The sequence below is a fragment of the Sciurus vulgaris genome (assembly GCF_902686455.1).
Source record: "Sciurus vulgaris genome assembly, chromosome: 3".
In the NCBI taxonomy this organism is placed as follows: domain Eukaryota; kingdom Metazoa; phylum Chordata; class Mammalia; order Rodentia; family Sciuridae; genus Sciurus; species Sciurus vulgaris.
In genome coordinates, this window is record NC_136463.1 from 129,721,155 (window position 1) to 129,741,384 (window position 20,230).

At 48.7% G+C, this 20,230-nt stretch overlaps 2 protein-coding genes across 3 annotated transcripts; both read left to right on the forward strand.

The window, feature by feature from the left end:
• Positions 1 to 1,915: 1,915 nt before the first annotated feature.
• Positions 1,916 to 4,583, forward strand: HOXD9 (homeobox D9). The gene is made up of 2 exons (XM_079133614.1): positions 1,916 to 3,265; positions 3,610 to 4,583. Exons 1-2 carry the CDS (start codon positions 2,479 to 2,481, stop codon positions 3,849 to 3,851), a joined length of 1,029 nt encoding a protein of 342 aa, XP_078989740.1. The 5' UTR covers positions 1,916 to 2,478; the 3' UTR covers positions 3,852 to 4,583.
• A 3,733-nt stretch (positions 4,584 to 8,316) lies between these two features.
• Positions 8,317 to 12,520, forward strand: HOXD8 (homeobox D8). 2 transcript variants are annotated; one of them, XM_079134817.1, is made up of 2 exons: positions 8,317 to 10,714; positions 11,083 to 12,520. In XM_079134817.1, exons 1-2 carry the CDS (start codon positions 10,129 to 10,131, stop codon positions 11,373 to 11,375), a joined length of 879 nt encoding a protein of 292 aa, XP_078990943.1. In that variant the 5' UTR covers positions 8,317 to 10,128; the 3' UTR covers positions 11,376 to 12,520. The 2 variants fall into 2 exon arrangements, with proteins under 2 accessions (XP_078990943.1, XP_078990942.1); XM_079134816.1 differs by having other exon boundaries at positions 8,325 to 10,714; positions 11,080 to 12,520.
• Positions 12,521 to 20,230: the final 7,710 nt, after the last annotated feature.

Consider the following 20,230-nt stretch of genomic DNA (forward strand, 5'->3'; position numbering starts at 1 on the left):
GCTACCCGGGACTCCACTACAGGAGCAAGGACAATCAGCAGCTTAGCTTGCATCGAATCCAATTTTGTCCCTTTTTGCTCAACCCCACCCCTATCTCAAGTACAAGACAGCCAGGCCCCAGGGAAGGATGGGTGAGTTTTTCCAGCCCACTTTGCTTTGCTCTTCTTGTAGAAGAATTTTATGCTCAAGTCATTACCTTTTAGTGGCTCATATGAAATTTTTTAAAGGAAGAAATGAAAAGATTCTCTCTAGTCAAACCTCCCAGTATTTAACTACAAAATGCAGTGGACCCACTTATAGGAATCAAGAAGATATAGAAAAGGTGACTGAAAGAGAATATGCAAGTGAACATGACTTTCCATGAAGTCCAGTGTTTCTTTTACATTCATAGCTTGAGAAATTCCCACTAGCATCTGCAGAATCCACAAACACAGAGCCCAGATTTATCTAGTCCTGCCAGAGAAAAGGGAAGGGAAACTTTGTGGGGGAAAGCTGACAGAAAATTCGTTGCTCCAGGTTCTGGCTGCAATTTCAGAGGGTTTCCAATAGCTCAAAGGAGTTTCACAAAACAGGTCCTTTCATCCTCCTCCCTTTTCCCCCTAAGAACAATCTACTTAGAAGCTCTGAAACTCAGAGCCCTCAGCCAGGGAGGCTTTGGGACACTCAGTATTTATTCAGTTTTAAACTTCCTCCTCCAGACTAGGAACCATCCCAAGTTCCCAGACAGAATCCTTTAGAGTCATCATTTCCTAGGGATGGGAGAAGAAGGGATCTGAATCTATACTAGATTGGGAACACTGGAATAGATTTGTCCTGGATTTATATTGGTTGGGTAAAAGATGGAGTGTACTTTTAACTTCCCCATTTCTCTCAGCGATGTGGGGAGCGCCATTAGTTGTTGATAGGGGGCCATGTCGGGAGGAAAACCTGTGTTACAGGAAAGGCATTCCCTCTGGAACAAAATCAGAAAGCCATTGGCAAAGGCAATCAATCAGACCACAAGTAGCCATTTACCCCCTTTCTTTACAGGGTTGGAGGTGGGCTGGGAGTCCTCAAGGGTGCGCTGGGCAACTTGTAGAACGAGGAATATACCTTCCTATCCTCCGCCGGCGGTGACACCCGGGCCGCTTTTGTCTCGGCTCCCAGCCAGGCTTCTGAGGCTTTGTACCATGGATTTGGGAGTGACAATGGGCATTTCCCTCAGATTCAAGGCTGCCCAGTCTTACCTCTGGAGGCAAGAAAAAGAACTGGGAAGGGAGTAGCCCAAGGACCTGGCTCTTTGGATTTTTCACTTATCTCGGGAATCCATTTGGAGGCCTCTAAATGGGAAAGGCACAAAACAGCCTTGATCTAGGAGACGCGGTTCCCGAAGGCCTTACTGAAGGCAGGACAGGGCGGCGGGTGGGAGCGGGCCCGCACTGGCATTTGGGTTCTTCCCTTTGTCGCGTGTTCTCTTCCAGGGCCTCTCCAGCAGCTCGAGAGAAGACGTGGCACCCTGGCCTACATTGTTTGCGCGGTAGACTCCACCGCCCGCCGGCCCTTATGAGGGCAGACAGAAGTCCCCACCTTGGCCACCGCCGACGCCGAACCGGCTGGGCCTGTCCGCGAGCCAGGCGCCTCAACTCTCCCCTCCGGCCTCGGCGTGTGCCTAGCCTCACGTCGAGGCTGTGTGTGGCTGCGCGGGCGTGTGTGAATGTGGTAGGGGGAGGGGGCTCTCCGAGCTGCTCCATCCGTCCGTTTTATTAGGGACACATTAATCTATAATCAAATACACCTCATAAAATTTTTATTGAAAGGCATAATATCATTACAGAGGTCTTCCACCTGTTTTAAACAACACGACAAGCTGTGAGAGCGTGTGTATGTGTGTGTGTGTGTGCGTGTGCGTGTGTGTGTGTGTGTGTGTGTGTAGGGGGTGGGTTTAGGTAGGGAGAGAAACGAGGGGAGAAAACTCCCCCTTGGGCGCCAGGGGGCCGCCCTTAAAGGCCCGCCTGCCTCAGGCTGCTCAGGGTTCTGGCTAAGTGCTAGGTGAGCCGCCGCGGACGCGCGACCCGCGGCTCTGTGCCCAGGAGCGGGGGAGCCAGAGCCCTGGTCGAGACTCCAGGACCCAGAGCGGCAAGAGGAGATGAACAAATAGTCCCCAGCGCCTCCTCCGGCCACTGATGGGCCTGTTGGTCCCAGCCAGCGCCGGGCAGGTCGGGCCGGGCCGGGCCAGGCCAGGCCGAGCGGGCTCATAGACCTGGGCCTACGGACTCTAATTATCGCGCTTATGTTGATGATGATTTTTTTTTTTTAAATCACAGCAGCCCCCAGTTTAGCGGACTGATTTACTCCCGGTATTGGTAAATATGATCACGTGGGCCGCGCGACCAATGGTGGAGGCTGCAGCCTGCGAACTAGTCGGCGGCTCGGGAGCCGGCGGGGAGCGGCTCGGCGGCGGGCAGTGTAACCTTGGGTGGGAGCGCACGGCGCCTCAAAATGTCCTCCAGTGGCACCCTCAGCAACTACTACGTGGACTCGCTCATAGGCCATGAGGGCGACGAGGTGTTCGCGGCGCGCTTCGGGCCGCCGGGGCCAAGCGCGCAGGGCCGGCCTGCAGGTGTGGCCGATAGTCCGGCAGCCTCTGCTGCCGAGTTCGCCTCGTGTAGTTTTGCCCCTAAATCGGCCGTGTTCTCCGCCTCGTGGTCCGCGGTGCCCGCCCAGCCCCCGGCGGCTGCGGCGATGAGCGGCCTGTATCACCCGTACGTGCCCCCGCCGCCCCTGGCCGCCGCCGCCGCCTCCGAGCCCGGTCGCTACGTGCGCTCCTGGATGGAGCCACTGCCCGGCTTCCCCGGTGGCGCGGGCAGTGGTGGTGGCGGTGGCGGAGGCGGCGCCCCGGGCCCTGGTCCCAGCCCTGGCCCCGGTGGCTCAGCCAACGGGCGCCACTACGGGATTAAGCCTGAAACTGGAGCGGCCCCGGCCCCCGCCGCAGCCTCCACCTCCTCCTCCTCCACTTCCTCGTCCTCCTCCTCCAAACGGACTGAGTGCTCTGCGGCTCGGGAGTCCCAGGGGAGCGGCGGCACCGAGTTCTCGTGCAACTCATTCCTGCGGGACAAGGCTGCAGCGGCGGCAGGCGGAACCGGGCCCGGGGCGGGGATCCGGGCTGGGCCTGGGGCAGGCGGTTCGTCGGAGCCCTCGGCTTGCAGTGATCACCCGAGCCCGGGCTGCCCGCTGAAGGAGGAGGAGAAGCAGCATCCGCAGCCGCCGCAGCAGCAACTTGACCCAAGTAAGTGCAAAAGAAATTGCCCTCTGATTTATTGCTGAAACCTGTAAGGCTCGAATGTGCAAAACTGATAGTTTTACTAACCTATAAAAACGTCTAGACGCCTACCCATGCCTAGGCGAGCAACACGCATCCATAAAAAAAGCTTCCCATAACCACCTACCCTGGGCGCGCGGTTTGTACGGTAAACAGCGCGGGCATTAAGGCTTTTTATGATAATTCCCCCAAGTTGTGAAAAGCGGCCATCCTTGGTGAAATTAATTTAACGACCTCTCTTCCCCACCCTGTCGTCTCTCCCTGCCTCCCCTCCGCCCCTCGCTCTCCTCTGTAAACCCCCCTCTTCGTAGACAACCCCGCAGCGAACTGGATCCACGCTCGCTCCACCCGGAAAAAGCGCTGTCCCTACACCAAATACCAGACGCTTGAGCTAGAGAAGGAATTCCTCTTCAACATGTACCTCACCCGGGACCGGCGCTACGAGGTGGCCAGGATTCTGAACCTCACAGAGAGACAAGTCAAAATTTGGTTCCAGAATCGTAGAATGAAAATGAAAAAGATGAGCAAGGAGAAATGCCCCAAAGGAGACTGACCCAGCTCGGTACCGGCAGGAGCGCTCAAAGGCAACGGAGTTTTTCTTTGGGGGTGCTTGATTTCCAGAAACTCTCCAGCGACTCAGACTTGTTTTTTTTTTTTTTTTTGTAGAAGTGACTGTGGTTGGTCTCTGTGAGGTATTTGGGGAACTCTGTATTTGCTCGCTTCTGTGTTGGATAAACCAAGTGGCTTTGGGGTTTCGCCTATTCCACCCCCCCCCCCTTTCCTGCTCCATCGGTTCCTTAGGAAATGCTATATTTTGTGAGTGCACGCCGGCTTGAGGAGCCCTCTCATGTGTAAATGTCCCCCATGTTTCTGAAAAGTGCTGTAGTTTAGCTCCCGCAGCGCTCGCCAAACAGGACCAAGCGCCCCCAATGCCGAGAAGCTGAAGGCAAAGGAAGACACTGTGGACACCCTGGCTACTCGCCCAGGCCTAAGCCAGGGTGGGTGGGTCGCCTACCGGACTTTGTAAGCCCACTTTCAACAGGGACCTCGCAGGCTCTCGGCTGAGACCTCGAGTGAGGCCTAGAGAGAAGCCGGGGGCCTCGGGTGGGTCTGGGGTTTGTTGTTTCAGAGCAGTTACTCTTTCTGCAAAGGCTGGGCTCACGTGGGCTGCCTCGGGTTGTGGCCCTCCGGGTTCCTCCTCGAGGACCAGTTGTAAATGTTAATGCTTCCTACCAATAAATGCTAACCTGATGAAATGGAGCCCAGATGCTGGCCCTGAACGTTGTGTCACTTCTCTGTCTCTACAAAATATCACCCTCACCAGAATTCTCCTCTATCCTTGGGAGACATTGCTAAAAAATCGGAGCCCTTCCAACTGGCAGGTCTCTCTGATGTTCCTCTGAACTTCCTTTGTATGGGCAGACCTGGCCTGGAGTGTAGCCCCTGGGGGGTCTTGGCCTTCCTCATCTTGGTGCCAGCGCTTCAGTGAACTCTGAACTCTGGGCCCAGCTTTCAGCATCGCAGCAACGCCCAGAGGAGCCGGCGGGCCCCAGGAACCAACCATCCTTTTACTCAGGCTTTGCCATAACCACCCCACACCTCCATAAACCCATGGAGCCTCAGCCGCCAGTCCTGGTCTCCAAACTAGGGAAAGGCCAACTCTGCACTCTGGAGTTACTCCCCCAGCTCGGTGGGGCTGGCTGGCTCCAGGAGGTCCAAGCTGGTTAAGCTGTGAGCTTCCGCCCCTCCCCACCGGAGCCCCAAAGTGACCTTAGTGGATCAAAATGGTCAAGGAACTCCTCCCGGCCACCCTCATTCCGCCGCCCCCTTCCCTCCACCCAGCTTCTGTGTATGTTTAGCCCCCAGATTGGCCCTCTGAGGTCCGCATTCACAGGCTAAAATGAAGGTCATTGTAAGTGAGGGTTCAGGCGGAGCACAGTCTTTGCAGGCCCTAGAGGAGGCGGCGGCGCCGGACGGCCTGGGCTGGGCGGAAGGCGGGGGCGGTGGCAGAGATCTTGGGGATCCTGATAAAAGAGGGGACTCGAAGAGAAAGCAGAGGGGGGCTGGGAGAGAAAGCCAAGGCCCAGATCTGGCAGAAGGTGCTGCGTACCCCCGCCCCTGCGGCCAGCCCGGTACCTAGAGCTCTTTGAAAACAGGAAGAGCCAAGGTGTCATAAAGCCATCGAGCCGGCGAGACGTCTGGAGGTAATGAGTTTACGACAGGCCAGGCGCTTCGCTTTGAAACCATCTCATTTTGATGTTTGTGAGAGGAAAGGAAAAATGCAGACAAAACTGGGTCTTAAAATCTGGACAATAAAATATAAACAAGACTGTGTTGAACCGAGAAGGCAGGGCCTTGGGAGCCCCCGGGTGAGGTGTGAGCACCTAAGAAATAAAAATGAGAGATAGGAAGAAGAAGGTGATGTATTTCTGATTTTTAAAATGGACTGAGCACTAGAAATAGCTTATGGCGACTGGCTCTTTATGATATTTTGACTATGGCCACAGTCTAGCTGGTTCTTTAAAAAAGCAAAGCAAAACAAAACAATACCCTCTTATTTGAGAGTTGGAAGGTTAGTAAGCTTGGGTCATTTACTCAGATAAGAGTCTCCAGAAGTATAATATGTGAGAAGAGATGAAGTTACATGCTTCTATACAAAAAAAAAAAAAAAAAAAAAAAAAAAAAAAAAAAAAAAAAAGATCTTGCCCTTCATTCCAAACTTTACAGCAGAAATATATGTCTATTCTCTTATCAAAAATAGTCATTACACCTGAACTGGCAGAAAGCATTTTTGAAAATGAGAAAAAAAGATCAGGAAACACCTAAGCTGACTTAATAGCTGTGGCTTTTTTAAAAATTCAAGTGGAATGTTTAGTCAATTTGGGTCTGTCTGTGACTTTTGTTACAAACGTTTAAAATCCCATTATTGTCCATAGGATTTCAAAGGAACATAAGCCCAAAAGGGACTTTCCAGACAGCCATTCAGAAATCCAGCAAAAAGCTTTCAATGTGGCCTCACTCCTCCCAAATTGCCCAGCTAAATGAGCCCAGAACATCAAGCTTATAAAGTTAAAATCACAAACATTCAATATTTAATGCTAAAAACAACAACTTTAAACGAAAAATAACAATTCCTAACTTCTATAATTTCTTAGTTGTTGAATTGCTTGGTTCCTTTGGGAGAAAATAAAGCTTTGGAACTGACAGTTGATTTTTGTTAAATATAGATTTTTTAAACAAAAATTTAGTTGATTTTTGTTAAATCTGTAATTGTGCTAAAAGGCACAGCTGGACTATTACAGAATGAGGAACTATAGTGTCTAGCAAAAAGAAGGTCTAGAAGCCTTTGGCAAAGACACTACTGGAAGCTCTTGGGAACACAAATAAAAATATTCTCAGCTTTCAGGAGGCTCTGTCGACTTGTTGACAATCAAATAGAGAAGCATTATTCGTGTCAGTGGTCCAAATCCCAAACTAGTGAATGAGACTAGAATTGGTTTGAAAGAAATAAAAGCGAAGTTGAACTCGGTTCGCTCGATTGGCGTTTGGCCACTAGAGAGCGCTGTTGCTCCATTTTCTGATCTCGTAAAGCTGGAGTTGCGGTGCAGAAAGGTTTTGATTAAAAATATTTACAATCTTATTTTAATCCCAAATTAAGATAAATTTAACCAAAAACAAACAATGTGCACTGCTAAATTCTCCACCCGTGTTTGTGAGGCATAAAATGTTGGCTTAGCCAGGATTTAAGAAAATTTGGACTATGGCACAGCTGAAACTACAAAACGCTATGCTAAATTAATGCATTCTATCAAAACGAAAACGTGTAAAAGCATAGATTTTTATTTACAAAGTTAATTGTACTTTTTTTATTCAGATTATAAACAAGACGCTTAAATAAAATTTAAGAATGTGTATTGTCCCAAGAGAAAATGTTGTTTTAATATTTTCTAAATTAGGCCTGAATGTATAGAAATGCATTTAGTAGCGTTCAGTTCCCCCAATCCCACCCAAGGAATCAAACAGTTCTAAAAAGCCTCTTATGTCATTGAGATTTGGGTTATCTCTTCTATTTTTTCCCAATTCCATTCCCAAACCCATTTATTTATCAGGGTTCAAACACCGCGGACAAGCAGTGTGCGCGCGAGCGCACACACACACACACACACACACACACACACACACACGCTAAACAGTGAAATAAAAAGGCACCATTACAGAGTTAGCACCAAGGCTTTATTGAAAATAATCTTTCAATTGGATATTTGCAAGATGGAAGTATAAATGTTTAACTTTTAGAATCAGTTCCTTCCCCTCTGAATTTAAAGAAAGCTATCTGGTGATATTTGGCAGTAACAAAACGAAAACAAAAAATAATTTACAAAAGCACCTCGCCCTCCTGCCACCCCCAGAACAAAAGTCTTCTGCCTTCTCTACTAATTTAAAATTTCAGTAAAGCAGGGCTTTATCTTCAGATTCATTAACAATCTGTGTGCCTTCACCATTTCCAGTTATTCCCTCTAGAAATAGTTGAGGCAGACACTATTATCTTGCTATGCCTTTCCATTTCAACCTTAATTTTCTCCATTTGTAAAAATGATATTCAGTCCGCAGGGCCGACCTCGGGATCCCCAATCACACAAGCGGGGCTAACCCACAAGGAATGACAGGATAGTTGAAATCACTGGCCTGCTGCGACTTTGAAACCATCTGGGGTTTTTAGGCATTACATTTGGCGTGGAAAGCTGGCGTGGTGTGTTTTAGCTTAAACCAGATCGTCCTTGGTGGGCTGGGCGTGTCTTTGAGGTCTGTTCCCAAGGCCAGTGAGCTTCATGCCCTCACAACACTGGATTATCCAGAAAGGAAAGGGGCTCAACATCCAAAGAACCCACGAAGGAGGCTGAGTAGGAGAAGGAAAAAGAAAATACACAGTAGAAAACCACTATCTTTATTGAACACTTATTAAATGTCATTTATTAAATGTTTTACACTTATTAAAACGGGAGACGAGAGAAAAAAAGAGTGAGGAGGATGTTAATGGTGTAACGCCAGGCAACTCGGTAGAGAGTTGCTAAAATCTGGAATATTTTACCGATTCACACTCAACAGTTCATACGTAACTTTGGCTGCTTCTGCTCCTCTACTCACAAACTAGGCTGAGCTTTCCCTTTCTTTTCTTTCGGGAGAAAAATTAGCAACTTTAAGCTAAGGCCCGCGTCCACTCTCAAACAGCTATTTCGCAGGTTTCTCGAATTAACTAGAATAGTTAGCGGGAGACCTGGCCGCCTGCAGCAGCCTGGAACTGGCGCGATCCGAATGCCAGACTTGAGGCCCCAGGGGGGACTCCGGAGTGTCGGTCCCCGGTGCTCCACCAGGGCCACAGTCTTTCCAGGTCTACTGGCGCAGGCGTGGGGCTGAGACCTGGGAGCCTCAAGTCCAGACCCAGAAAATGCCACCCACCCCAGCGTGAGTCCTCTTTTTCGACTAAGAACATTTCTGTCCGCTCCTCTATTTACTCCCTCAGAAGTGCTAATGCCCCCTTCCCACGTTCTACAGTCTCCCCCCTTGTTCCTAGTACTGACGTCTGTCAAGGGTGAAATGATGGAAACTATATTCATGGGCATGATTTTCATTAAATATCAATTAACCTAGGAGACTCAGCCAGGTATGCAGTGCGTCAAGGGTAAATGTACGTCTCCTTTCCACAAGGCCCTTTCGGTTGGAAAGGACTTTGATTCGTTTGATAACGCCAAGATTTGGGGCCATATTTGTGACCTTTAATCAAATCACTCAGACCCAAATAAATGAACGGTCCGGTCTGTCAACCTTGCTTGTCCCTGTTCCCTGAGCCGCGCTTTCGTGTTCAGAAATGCAAAACCCATGGCCAATCTTCATAGGGCTGTTCCATGGGCTCCGGGAAGGAGTCACTTGCTCTGCAGCCTCCTGACAGTATCCTCCCTGCCTCCCCAAGTCTAATGTTCTGCCGCGCCCCTTCTCAGCCGGCCACCGCAGGCGACCCCCCGGCCCCGGGGCAAAGCGAGCCCTTGGCAGTGCGGCTTTATGGGCCCCCTTTAAGGCTGGCGGAGGCATCTCGGGGATGGCGTGAGGCGTCCGTCGAGAGCACAGTTCGCTTGGCCTTCGCATGGATCCCTCCGCGCGGTTATCTCGCCCCCATCTCGCTACTTCTCCTCGCAGTGGTGGGGTGCGAAAATGCCTCGCCTGCGCGCACCGGGGCGGCGGCGGAGGCGGCGGCGGCGAGATCGGCGGGAGGGGGGTACAGGGGGGGCGAGGTGAGAGGTAGCAGCGGGCAAAGGTTTTTATTTTTTTTCCTCTTTTTCCTCCAGAGCAGGGCTTGTAAACCGAAGCCAAAAAAAGTATCCCCGCAGGCCGGGCGCACTTTTTTCTTGTCCCGTTGTGCTAGGGCCGCCTGGTGCCTGAGAGGAAACAGTGGAGGCAGCGGGGCAGGTCATCCAGGGCGTCGGCGATTATATTGCAGCCGAGCCGGTGCGCGCCAGGAGAGACTGGGAGGGCGGCGGCGCGCGGGGGCTGGGCGAGGCCCCGCGATCCGCGAGGGAGGCGGCGCAAGGCCGAGGCGGCGGCACCCCAGCCGGGCATGAATGCCCAGTAGCCCAGCACCCGGGCCGCTGGGCCTCAGAGGCGACGCGCACAGGGCGGGCGGGCGGCAGTAGCGACGTAGTCCGGCGGCCACAGCGGCGCGAGAGGCCGCCCCAGAGGCCCCCGCGGCAGTGCGGCCGAGCCCAGGCGCGCTCCCTGACTGCTCCGCGTCGCCTGCCCGTGCTGTCCTACGTCGGTCCTCGGCCGCCGCCGCCCGGATGAGTTCGTACTTCGTGAACCCGCTGTACTCCAAGTACAAGGCGGCGGCCGCGGCCGCGGCAGCGGCGGGCGAGGCCATCAATCCCACTTACTACGACTGTCACTTCGCGCCCGAGGTCGGCAGCCGCCACGCCGCCGCCGCCGCCCTACAGCTCTATGGCAACAGCGCCGCGGGCTTCCCGCACGCGCCCCCGCAGGCGCACGCGCACCCGCACCAGTCCCCGCCGCCCACGGGGCCCGGGTGCGGCGGTGGGGGCGGCCGGGGCCCGGGCCCCGGCCAGGATTACTTCCACCCGGGCGGGGGCAGCCCGGCCGCTGCCTACCAGGCCGCCCCACCTCCTCCTCCGCATCCTCCGCCTCCGCCGCCGCCTCCCCCCTGCGGCGGGATTGCCTGTCACGGGGAGCCCGCGAAGTTTTACGGATACGATAACTTACAGAGACAGCCGATTTTTACGACCCAGCAAGAGGCCGAGCTGGTACAATATCCTGACTGTAAATCGTCCAGTGGTAATATTGGCGAGGACCCAGACCACTTAAATCAGAGCTCGTCTCCTTCTCAAATGTTTCCCTGGATGAGACCACAAGGTTGGGATTTTTTTTTTTTTTTTTTTTTTTTAAGAGGGGAGAAGGGAAGAAATCTGCTTTCATCTCACGTTCTAGCTTTAAAACTCCCCTTTTCCTCTCACTCCCCCTCCTTTTCTTTCTTGTATAGCCATAGTGGCTCTCATTCATAAAGTAATAAGATTTTTTTTAAAGTAGAAACCATGTAAAGATGATGGGGACAGAATAGTTGTGAAGACCTTTTCTCTGCTTCTCTTGCCTGCATATACTGAGCTTAAGAGCACTCTGTATAGTTCACCCGTTAGACCAATTTCAGAAACCTCCAGCAACTTGCAGAGACACCATTGCATTTTTTTAAACGTTGATTTCCACCTTTTTGTTTTAATCAGCAGCTCCTGGTAGACGAAGAGGAAGACAAACCTACAGTCGCTTCCAAACCCTAGAGCTGGAAAAGGAATTCCTTTTTAACCCTTATCTGACCAGGAAGAGAAGAATTGAGGTTTCCCACGCCCTAGCCCTCACTGAGAGACAGGTAAAAATCTGGTTTCAGAATAGGAGAATGAAATGGAAAAAGGAGAACAACAAGGACAAATTTCCCGTTTCCCGGCAGGAGGTGAAGGACGGGGAAACCAAAAAGGAAGTCCAAGAGCTGGAGGAAGACAAAGCTGAAGGCCCGACAAATTAACTTCTACCTTTAAAATTTTACCACAGACTATTAAAACTAATGGTCAACATATGGTGGTGGGCACCACCTATTTTATTTTTTGGAAAGGACCTTACCTGTGTTTCAAGCTACCTTCATGTCACTGCTCTTGAGGTTTCTGCGCTTTAAGAGGGATTTGGGTGTTTAAACAAAGTTTCTAGTATTGCATAGAAGCAATACCTGAGCTGTCCTATGAAAGGGTAATTTGATACTGACCTTGTAGCTATATTTTTGTAATGGTAGTTTCTAATGTCTGAGCTGGTGATTTGCCTCAACAACGTAAACTTCCTAAATATTAGCACTAAATAATTGAATATGAAATGCTTTATTAATCAAACAAGTGCACTTGAACAACTTAAATCTTTATGGTGAGTAAATTAAGTTTATTAATTTTAAAAAATTATGCCTGCAGAATTTTTACTTTATATTATTTGATTAAAATGTATTATTTATGTTTTTCTTTATGCTTTTATAATGAATGGTTCAGGTGCCTTTTGTTTACTTCTAAAAATAGTTAAAGGTTTCTCTGAGTATTTTGTTGATGTAATATATCAGGGAAAAGTCTGGGCCAAATATTTGAAAAGCACATGTTAGCTAAAGAGTATAATGTGTAGTCCAGGCTCTGGCAGCTTCCTTGAACTTCGGGAAAATGTTGGGCCAGTGACAAAAGTTTCAGGATAATGTCACAGTTGACATTTAATCATTTTTCTATAGTCCATACAAATTATGGCAATTAAATAATCTAGAGTGAATTAATACTTGAAAAACCAATTATAACATTTTCACTCATTAACCTTTCACTCTGGCAAGTCACCTTGCTTTCATTTTGAACCTCACTTGTAATCGCCTGAAATCGCTTAGTCTCTACACTAGGGCCACCACTGAAATTCTGTTTTTTGCGTATGTGCCATATTTATTTGTATTTCCTTCGCTCTGTTCGCATGCTCCTTTTATGCCAACTTGTTATGGGCATCTCAGATGATGGTTGGTATGGTCCTCTGCTGTTCTTCAGAACTATGGCCTCACCTATTTGAAACAAACCCGGAGAGCAAATGCAGAAAACTCGAGTGTAAACAACCAGAACATAGCTAGCTCCTTAATAAAGAAATGAATCTTTCTATAGCTAATGTCTTTGAGTGCTGCAAATATCCCTTATACTGTTACAAACAATAGCCAGTGATCATAAGGCAGCGACTTGCTCAAGGCTTCTGTTTGCTAAGAAAGGGTTGGGGGTAACACACATCCCATGCAATTTTTTTTTTTTTAAAGCTGGGGTAGGAGGATACTCTTATAGTCAAGAGGGCTGGCTATGCTATCTATGCTTCATCTTGCTAATAATCCTGCTAAGATATTGTGAATGCTTTGAACTTCCTCAAAGTACCCTCAAATTGTAGGCCTGGTAGGGGACAACCCAGAGTCCAGGTTATGCCACAGCTTAATTCCCCTGATTCCCACTGATGCTGGGTTTTGGCATCTGTTATTAACAAGATATTCATTTCCCATCGGAGCCTGCTCTTGCAGCTGCCATCTTACAGGGATGGGGGGAATGTGGGAAGGGAGAGGGAAGAAATTCAAGAAAAGGATTGTTTCTTCTTGAAAAATGGAAAATATCTTTATTAGCTAGATGTTGAAAAGCTCTGGCTTTTCTTTTTTTTTTTAGTCATTTATTTTTAAAGAAGCACAATTGTGTGTTTGTGCATGGTGCTGGGGATAGATTAGTGACACATCTCTATTTCCAGAGTGGTTTTTATTGCACAGGTAAGAAAAGATGATTCTTTAGTTTGGGGCCAGGCTTGCCCCCTCAGGTATTTATTGGTAGGCATCTTCTTGCTGCTCCATTGACCAGAGGAATATTGGCACTGACTGGGTCAGAGATGAAGCACCACTTACCTGGCTTTCCACCCAGGGAAGAGGCTTTTCAATCCAGGAAAGACAGTTTTAAGTCATGGGTGGCCCAGGCTAAAACACTTGGACGAGAGGAGACAGCTGCAAATGTGCATGCTGGATTTGAGAATGTTTTGCACTGTGTGCTGCTGCCTGAAATACTGACTATAACAGAGAAGGATGCCTAGGGTTGAAGGCATGCCTGGGGAACAGCCTGGGGCATAAACTGCCCAAAGACCTATGCTTTTCTAAACTCTAGTTGCCCTTGGTTTAAGGGACTATTCTGCATATTAGCAAAACTTAATCTCTCAAAAATGCTCCCCAAATATCACTTTTTGAGCTACATATTTGAGCAAGACTCTTACCAAGTGAGGGACCTAGTGCATGGGTGGATGTGGAAATTAAAAAAGGGAGGGAAGGTAAAAATGTCCCTTCCTTGACATTCTGTGCTGATCTGGAACCTTCTGATCCTGCTGGTCCCCTAAACCATGGTAAATCATCACTCGTGTACAGAAAATGACTTTGCTGTAATAACTGATATATTTGAGAATATGAATCTGTACATATACATAGATTGTACACATTGTGCACATGCAGAAAATGTTAGTTATAAACATAGGTATATGTATTTTCTTCTGTAGTTAGGAAACAGCATATATTTGTCTTCAAATAAACACTCTGAGGAGTTACACATTACACACATTCGCCACCTTCTCTTACAATGGCTAGACATCTCCACACACCCCCCCATCATGGTGTCTCATGTAGACAGAGGAACAGTGACGAGTGCCCAAGTTGCCTTTCTAATTGGCTCAGATCTGTAAACATTCAAGCTTTGTAGCAAGGAGCAAATGTTTTTTTACTGCAAAAATTTGCATAAACCTTCAGAGAATCCTTTGCAAATCCAGACAGCGCTTTTCTGCCCTGAACTGCAGCAGTCTGCCTAGGTCTGTAAGAGAAAAATAGGATCCTCCAATGTTAACAATGAAAGAACCAAGCCTTCGGAGTGAATTAGGCTTTCTACTTGTAAGAATGAGAAACACAAAAGAGGTGGTAGGTCTCAATCTTTTTAGAGATAAGTCAGTTCAGGGGTGCAATTTTGTAAGGCTCCACGAAGATCAATACATTGCTTACTTCTGCACAGAGGGAAAAGAGCAAATATGGCTGCCTTTTCAGTGTGAAGAGCCTCTTCCCAGCCCTTATTCCCCAAGTTGAAAAGGAGGGTTATGAAGCTCTGCTTTATTTGGGTAGAAGGGAGAAAATAAAAAGGCAAATTGATTATCTCAGAAAATTTTTAGAATTGAACACTCTCTTCATTCAGTTCACATGTACAGATCAGTATAAAGAGCTCTAGTCTTGGGAGGGTCCAAAAGCTTGCCCCAACTCCTTCTGAAATAAAGCATTTTTTAGTTTTCAATGCAGAGGTGTTGCTATTTCACATCAAGCTTTTGTCCTCTGCTTCCCATGTATTTTATGAGTCCTTGGGCATCTGGGGGTGGAGAGGGGAAGAGAGAGAACATGGACCCTATCTGCTTTTGTGGTTCCCTTTAGCAAAATGAGGACCCATTGGTTTTTTCTAGAAAGAATATGGCTTTGGCTGACAAATGGCAATAAAAAATACCCAAGGTCATCTGAATTTTCTCATAGGTTACAAATGGCCTGTTCCAGAGGATGGTATGCCATTTCCTACTGAAATCCACATTCACTGAGGAACTTGGTGTGAAGATATTACTAGCAGAGAACTTAAACACACATAACCAATACAAATACTTATAAACATATTGCTAGTATTCCATAAAAAATGTCTTGGAAAAGATTTGGCAGCATGCTGGTGGGGGTTACATCTTTCAGGCAGGTACTGAAACCTGGATGACCATGCCCATAAAGAGAATATTGGAGGCCAGCCAAAGACATTTACTTTCAGGTGGAGTGAGTAAGAAAAAATGCAAAGGAGATGTGACACCTGCCTTTGAGGAAAAAGAATTATTTTTTACATTGATTTTGGGGAGTCACTCGTTTCCTGAACAGGAAAAGGAGAAAGGAGCCCTCCTCTTCACAATTCCATTGAATAAACTTTTCAGTGGGCAAACATGGGGGGTTCAAGGAGAGAAAGGGGACCCAGAATTGAATTTCACAAAAAATGAGAATTGCTCTCAGAGGGGACCTAAAGCAAGCGATTTCAAAGGGGATCCCAAGTGATTACTTTTCCTAACCTAAGATTGTCCAGGAGGACTTTTCTGTGGAGATACCAAGTAAACAGTGGCTACCCTAAATTATTATTTTGGAGATGTCCACAAGTACCTAAAACCATTTCCAGCCATTGGACCGGTTGGTACTTCTACCAAAGAAATCCCTAGCAAGTCGGAAGGACACGAATTTATGTTGGAGAGGAGTGGGGAGTGGGAAGGGAGAGTGTGCTTTCTTGATCTGCAGAGCCCAGGTTTTATGGGCAAAGATCAATGGGGTTGGCTTACCCTAGATAAGAGGATAAAAATGAAAATGTTTGGCTACCCCGCTGGGCAAGCCTTTTGTGAAGGGTGGGGGGGGGAAGCCAAGTGACCAAGGTAGGGGAAGATGTTGGGGGGTTGCTGGAGGAATGACCTCCCCAGCGCCTGAGCCACCCATTTATTTCCTACACGGCAGCCAACTGCAGAGATTTTAAGCCAAATAAAATACACACACACACACACACACACACACACACACACACACACACACACACGTTCCGGGGGGGGGGGGGAGAAGGAGGGGAGAGAGGGAGGGAGCGGGGGGGGGGGGAAGGGGAGAGGGACAGAGGAAGAGAGAGAGGCAGAGACAGACAGACCTGGGAGGCAAGGGGGGAAAAGGACAGGAGAAGAGGGAAAGAGAGAGAAAGGAGGGAGTAAGAGAGAGAGAGGGAGAGGACAGCAAAAAGCGAGAAAAAAGAGAGCCGAGAAAGAGGGGAAAACATGGCGCTTGCGAGCTGTATGTGCAAAATCCGCAAGGAATTGCAGTAAATTCCTTTTTGTTTGAAGAAAATTTACAACTTGGTAATAGACCTTTTTATGACCTATTTGCGGTCGTCATTGGCTGCGGCTGGTCATGTGCAGGCGCCGCTCGCCTTCACGGCCTTTTTCCTGATTTCCCAGGCGAATTTCCCCCCGCATTCTGCTTTCCCAGAGCCTCACCCCCTCTTTTTCTAACCTTTGTCTCTGCAGAGGTGGGCTCCAGTCGGCGGCTGCGGGGTTGCGGGGTCCGCTGCGGCCTCGGCTCTCCCCCGCGCCGGGCCTAACCCTACCGCCGCTCGTTGGGGCCGCACCGCGGCCGCCTCCGGAGCTGGTGGGGAGTCCGGAAGGAGCCCCAGGCGCCGAGCCCCCCGCGGGCGCTGACACTGTTTGTCGGCAGCCGCAGGCCTGCTAGGAGTGACTAGCCGCGCGGTTCCGACGCGGTTTCTTCTCCAGCATGAGCCAGTCCCCGCTGCCCAGGGTGCACGCTGCCGGGCAGTGTTTAGTGGATTACAGCAGCCGCCGAGGCCGACCGCCGCCTCCAGCTGGGCAGCCTCCGGGTAAGAGTCGCCCCTTCCCCGCACCACGAGGGCTGCCTGCGAGGAACTCGAAGCGCCAACCGCCTAGCGCCGTTTGAGGAGCCCGGCCCAGCCCCTTACACATCCCTGGAACCTGGGGGTGCCTGTATGCGCCCCTACCTGCTAATCCATCCCCAGGACTTCCCTTGGGGCCCTGGTGGGGACCGGCTGGGCTCTGAAGTGGAAAGGGGAAGTCTGGTTTCCTCCAGAGGTGGGCAGCAGCAGATGAGTAAATCGAGAGACCCTCAATCCCGACCTGTGTGGGAGGGTGTGAAGATGGTTCCTGTGTATTTTAGCTTTGTTGAAATTGTGGAGGTCAGTAAAGGCACCCTGTAGAATAGGACATTGGTTTTGCGGTTTGCCTACGTTCCGAGGTACTGAAAGGGTGACAGGTGTTTTTTGAGGGTTAGGGCTTGCATGGGGGTGGGGTGGATTCTGTGTACTCAGAGTGTGCTTGGTTATTTGTGACTGATGCTGGCTAATTTTTAGGGTTTAGGGTTTATTGGGCCTTGGGCACGGGGTAAGATTTTAAATATTTAAAATATTTCTTTGGTTTTCAGAGGATTTTTTATAACTCAAACTAGGTTTCTTCCACATCTGATAGCCTGCAGGTGAATTTGAATTATTTTATGCCACAAAATGGATGCATATTTTGGGACATAGTAGTATGGAAAAAGCTGGTGCAGGTCTTAGGATAAACCCAAAAGACATTTCAGAAATGCAAAGCACTTGTAAATTCAAACACCGGGGGTGTGTTTCTCATTTGCCATAGTAGGAGAAGAGTAGGTCTTTTGGCTTTCTAAATGTTTGGGGGTTTTGCCTATCAATAAACATTATATAGCAACATTTTCCTCTCTGCTTCAAAACTACTGAACCACACATTTGCTGGGGGAAAAAAAAAAAAAACTTTGCAGAAAAATATACTGTTTTTCCCTCACAGAGTTTGAATGGCACTTGAGAATGCAGTTTGCAAATCCTATTACCGATTCCTTCGTGAAGACGTTGTGAAGTATGAAAACCTTTAGACAATCTGCCGCATTGCGCATGGGGCTGAACTGCGCATGTCAGGGTATCATCCCCAAAGCACTTAGTAGCAAATTCTTATTGTTCCCCCAAATATTTCAGTGTAATAGTGTTGGCTGGAAGAGCATTTCTGAACAATATGTGCCATATTTATAGAAAGGTATTTTTAGTTATTAGCTAGGTATCATGTCATTTCAAAATGGAGGGCCACAATTTGTGCTCGGTGACATCTGCAGAATTGTCCTAAGTCACTAACACTGATCACTAACAAATAAAAAACTCTTGAATGATATTTTTTATTTGGAGTTTCTATAATTTGTAATTATTTCTTTAATACAATTTGATGATGTTGAGATCATTCTTTGTAGAAAGAGTTCTCTATTGAGAAGCAGACTTGATCAGGGTTCATTCATAGGCCTTGCCAGGAACTGGAGGTCGGTTGGAGCAAGGGTAGGGATAGGAGTGGAATTGTGGTTCTAATGGAGAAGCTGTAGGTTCAGAGATTCGTACACTTTTTCCCTGGTTCCTGGCCCAGTGAGCTCCAGTGGCCAAGAACTAGGGTGGTCTGCAGGTTCGATTATGCAGCAGAGATGTCATCGGCAGATACAGAGAATTGAGGAGGCTCTTTGTAAGCTCCATAGTAGCATTGAGCTTATTAGAAAGATACGGTTGGTTGCATCTAGAGGAATAACGCAAATTACATTTCAACCCAGACCATTTAGTCCACTAGGGAACTAGTTAGGGTTGTTGAAACTGACAAAATTGCCCCCGTTGTCTCTGTTAAACCAACAACAAAAATGAAACGAAATGTAAAAACACTTATACCCTAAGAGTTCAGGAGCTAGGAAGTGTAACTCCCAACGTCCTTGGACGAACCTCTGTTCATTTATAGATTAGAAAGCCAATAGCTTGTCCGGGCCTCGGAGTGTCTATGGGTCAGGCTGTAACCGGGTTTGTGATCTCTGGTAGGACCAGGAAGAACAAAGCTCACTCTTACAAATGTGGCCAAGAATCAGGACTGAAATCCAACGTGTTTTCCCATCAGATATTCCTCCAAACAAATATATTTCACCAGAGTTCTGTCCTCCGAGTCCGAGAGGCAGGAGAAATCGGAACAAAGACAGTATTTCACCCTGGGCTGGCAGGCAGCTGTTAGAGGTATTTACGGCCTTGCCGCAGTGCGGCGGCCAGGCAGGGTTTGTGGGGGGCACCGGAAGCTGGGGAGAAGATACCAAGAACTCAGATTCCGATTTAAATACAATTTAGGGCCACGTTTTAGGAAATGATGTAAATAGATATCTTATTGTTAGGGACTGGTCTCTTAGACTTGATACTTTTGCAGAATGAGGGAAAAGTTGTGTTCTCTAAACATAGGGTGGTTTTCCCTGTCTTGATGGACGACTCAGGGAAAGAAGTGCCCTAGATGTGAAATTTCAGATCCAAATGACAACAGTTATCATTGGCAATATGGAGATTTTGATGGTTTCGGCGGAACAGGGCTTGCAAATCAGAGCGGTTGAGGCTTTTAGCACAGGTTTTCCTGAAAAAGAGAAGTACATTTCCTGCCTTTTCCAGACGGGGCTTCGAAGCCCCTTTGCAACCAGGCGCAGGAGCAGAGGATGGTGCCGAATACCGCACTCAGCCTGCACAACTCAGTCCCCGCAACGCCGACCACGCGTGCTAATCCGGCGCGCAGCGCATGTGCAGTGAAATAGCCCAGCCCAGGGATTCAACCAGTGCAGCACCGATTGGGGGAGGGGGCCAGTGGACTCAAGGCAGGAAGATACAACCGGATCTCTCCATTACCCCTTCCCTCAGGATTCGCTGCTCTTCATTCCTTTATTCCAGCCTTCCGTCTAAATATAGCCAAAGAGTTTTGCCCTTGCTACATTATTTTCAATCGTGACCTTAACACCCCAACCCCGATTTAAATCTGTATTTTAGAAACAGGCTGCAAATACGAGTCAGTAGCCAAAGGAAACAATCTTTTTTAAAAAGTATTTTTACAGATACAGACATAGATATATTTGACTCTCGGGGAAGTGTATAGGTTTTTTCAGCCTGGTGCGTCTGCTTTGGGAAAAGGCCTTTCCTCCTGGCGCCTGTTCAAACCGCCAAACTTAAGGCCAATCCTTCAGGCAGACCATTCCCGGATCTTGTTACGCCAGCGCAGCACGTTCGAGGGCTGGGGTGAGGGGAGCGGCTCAGCGGAGAGCAGTCAAGTAAATAAATAAATAAACCGACAAACTGGAGGGATTTTCCGCCTGGGCTCGTCTAATTAATGGGGGATGCTTGCTTCTGGGCCACGAGCTTGTTGTCTGTGCTAGGGGGTGGGGTGGTGAGAGACAGCCCCCGGGACCTGAGGACG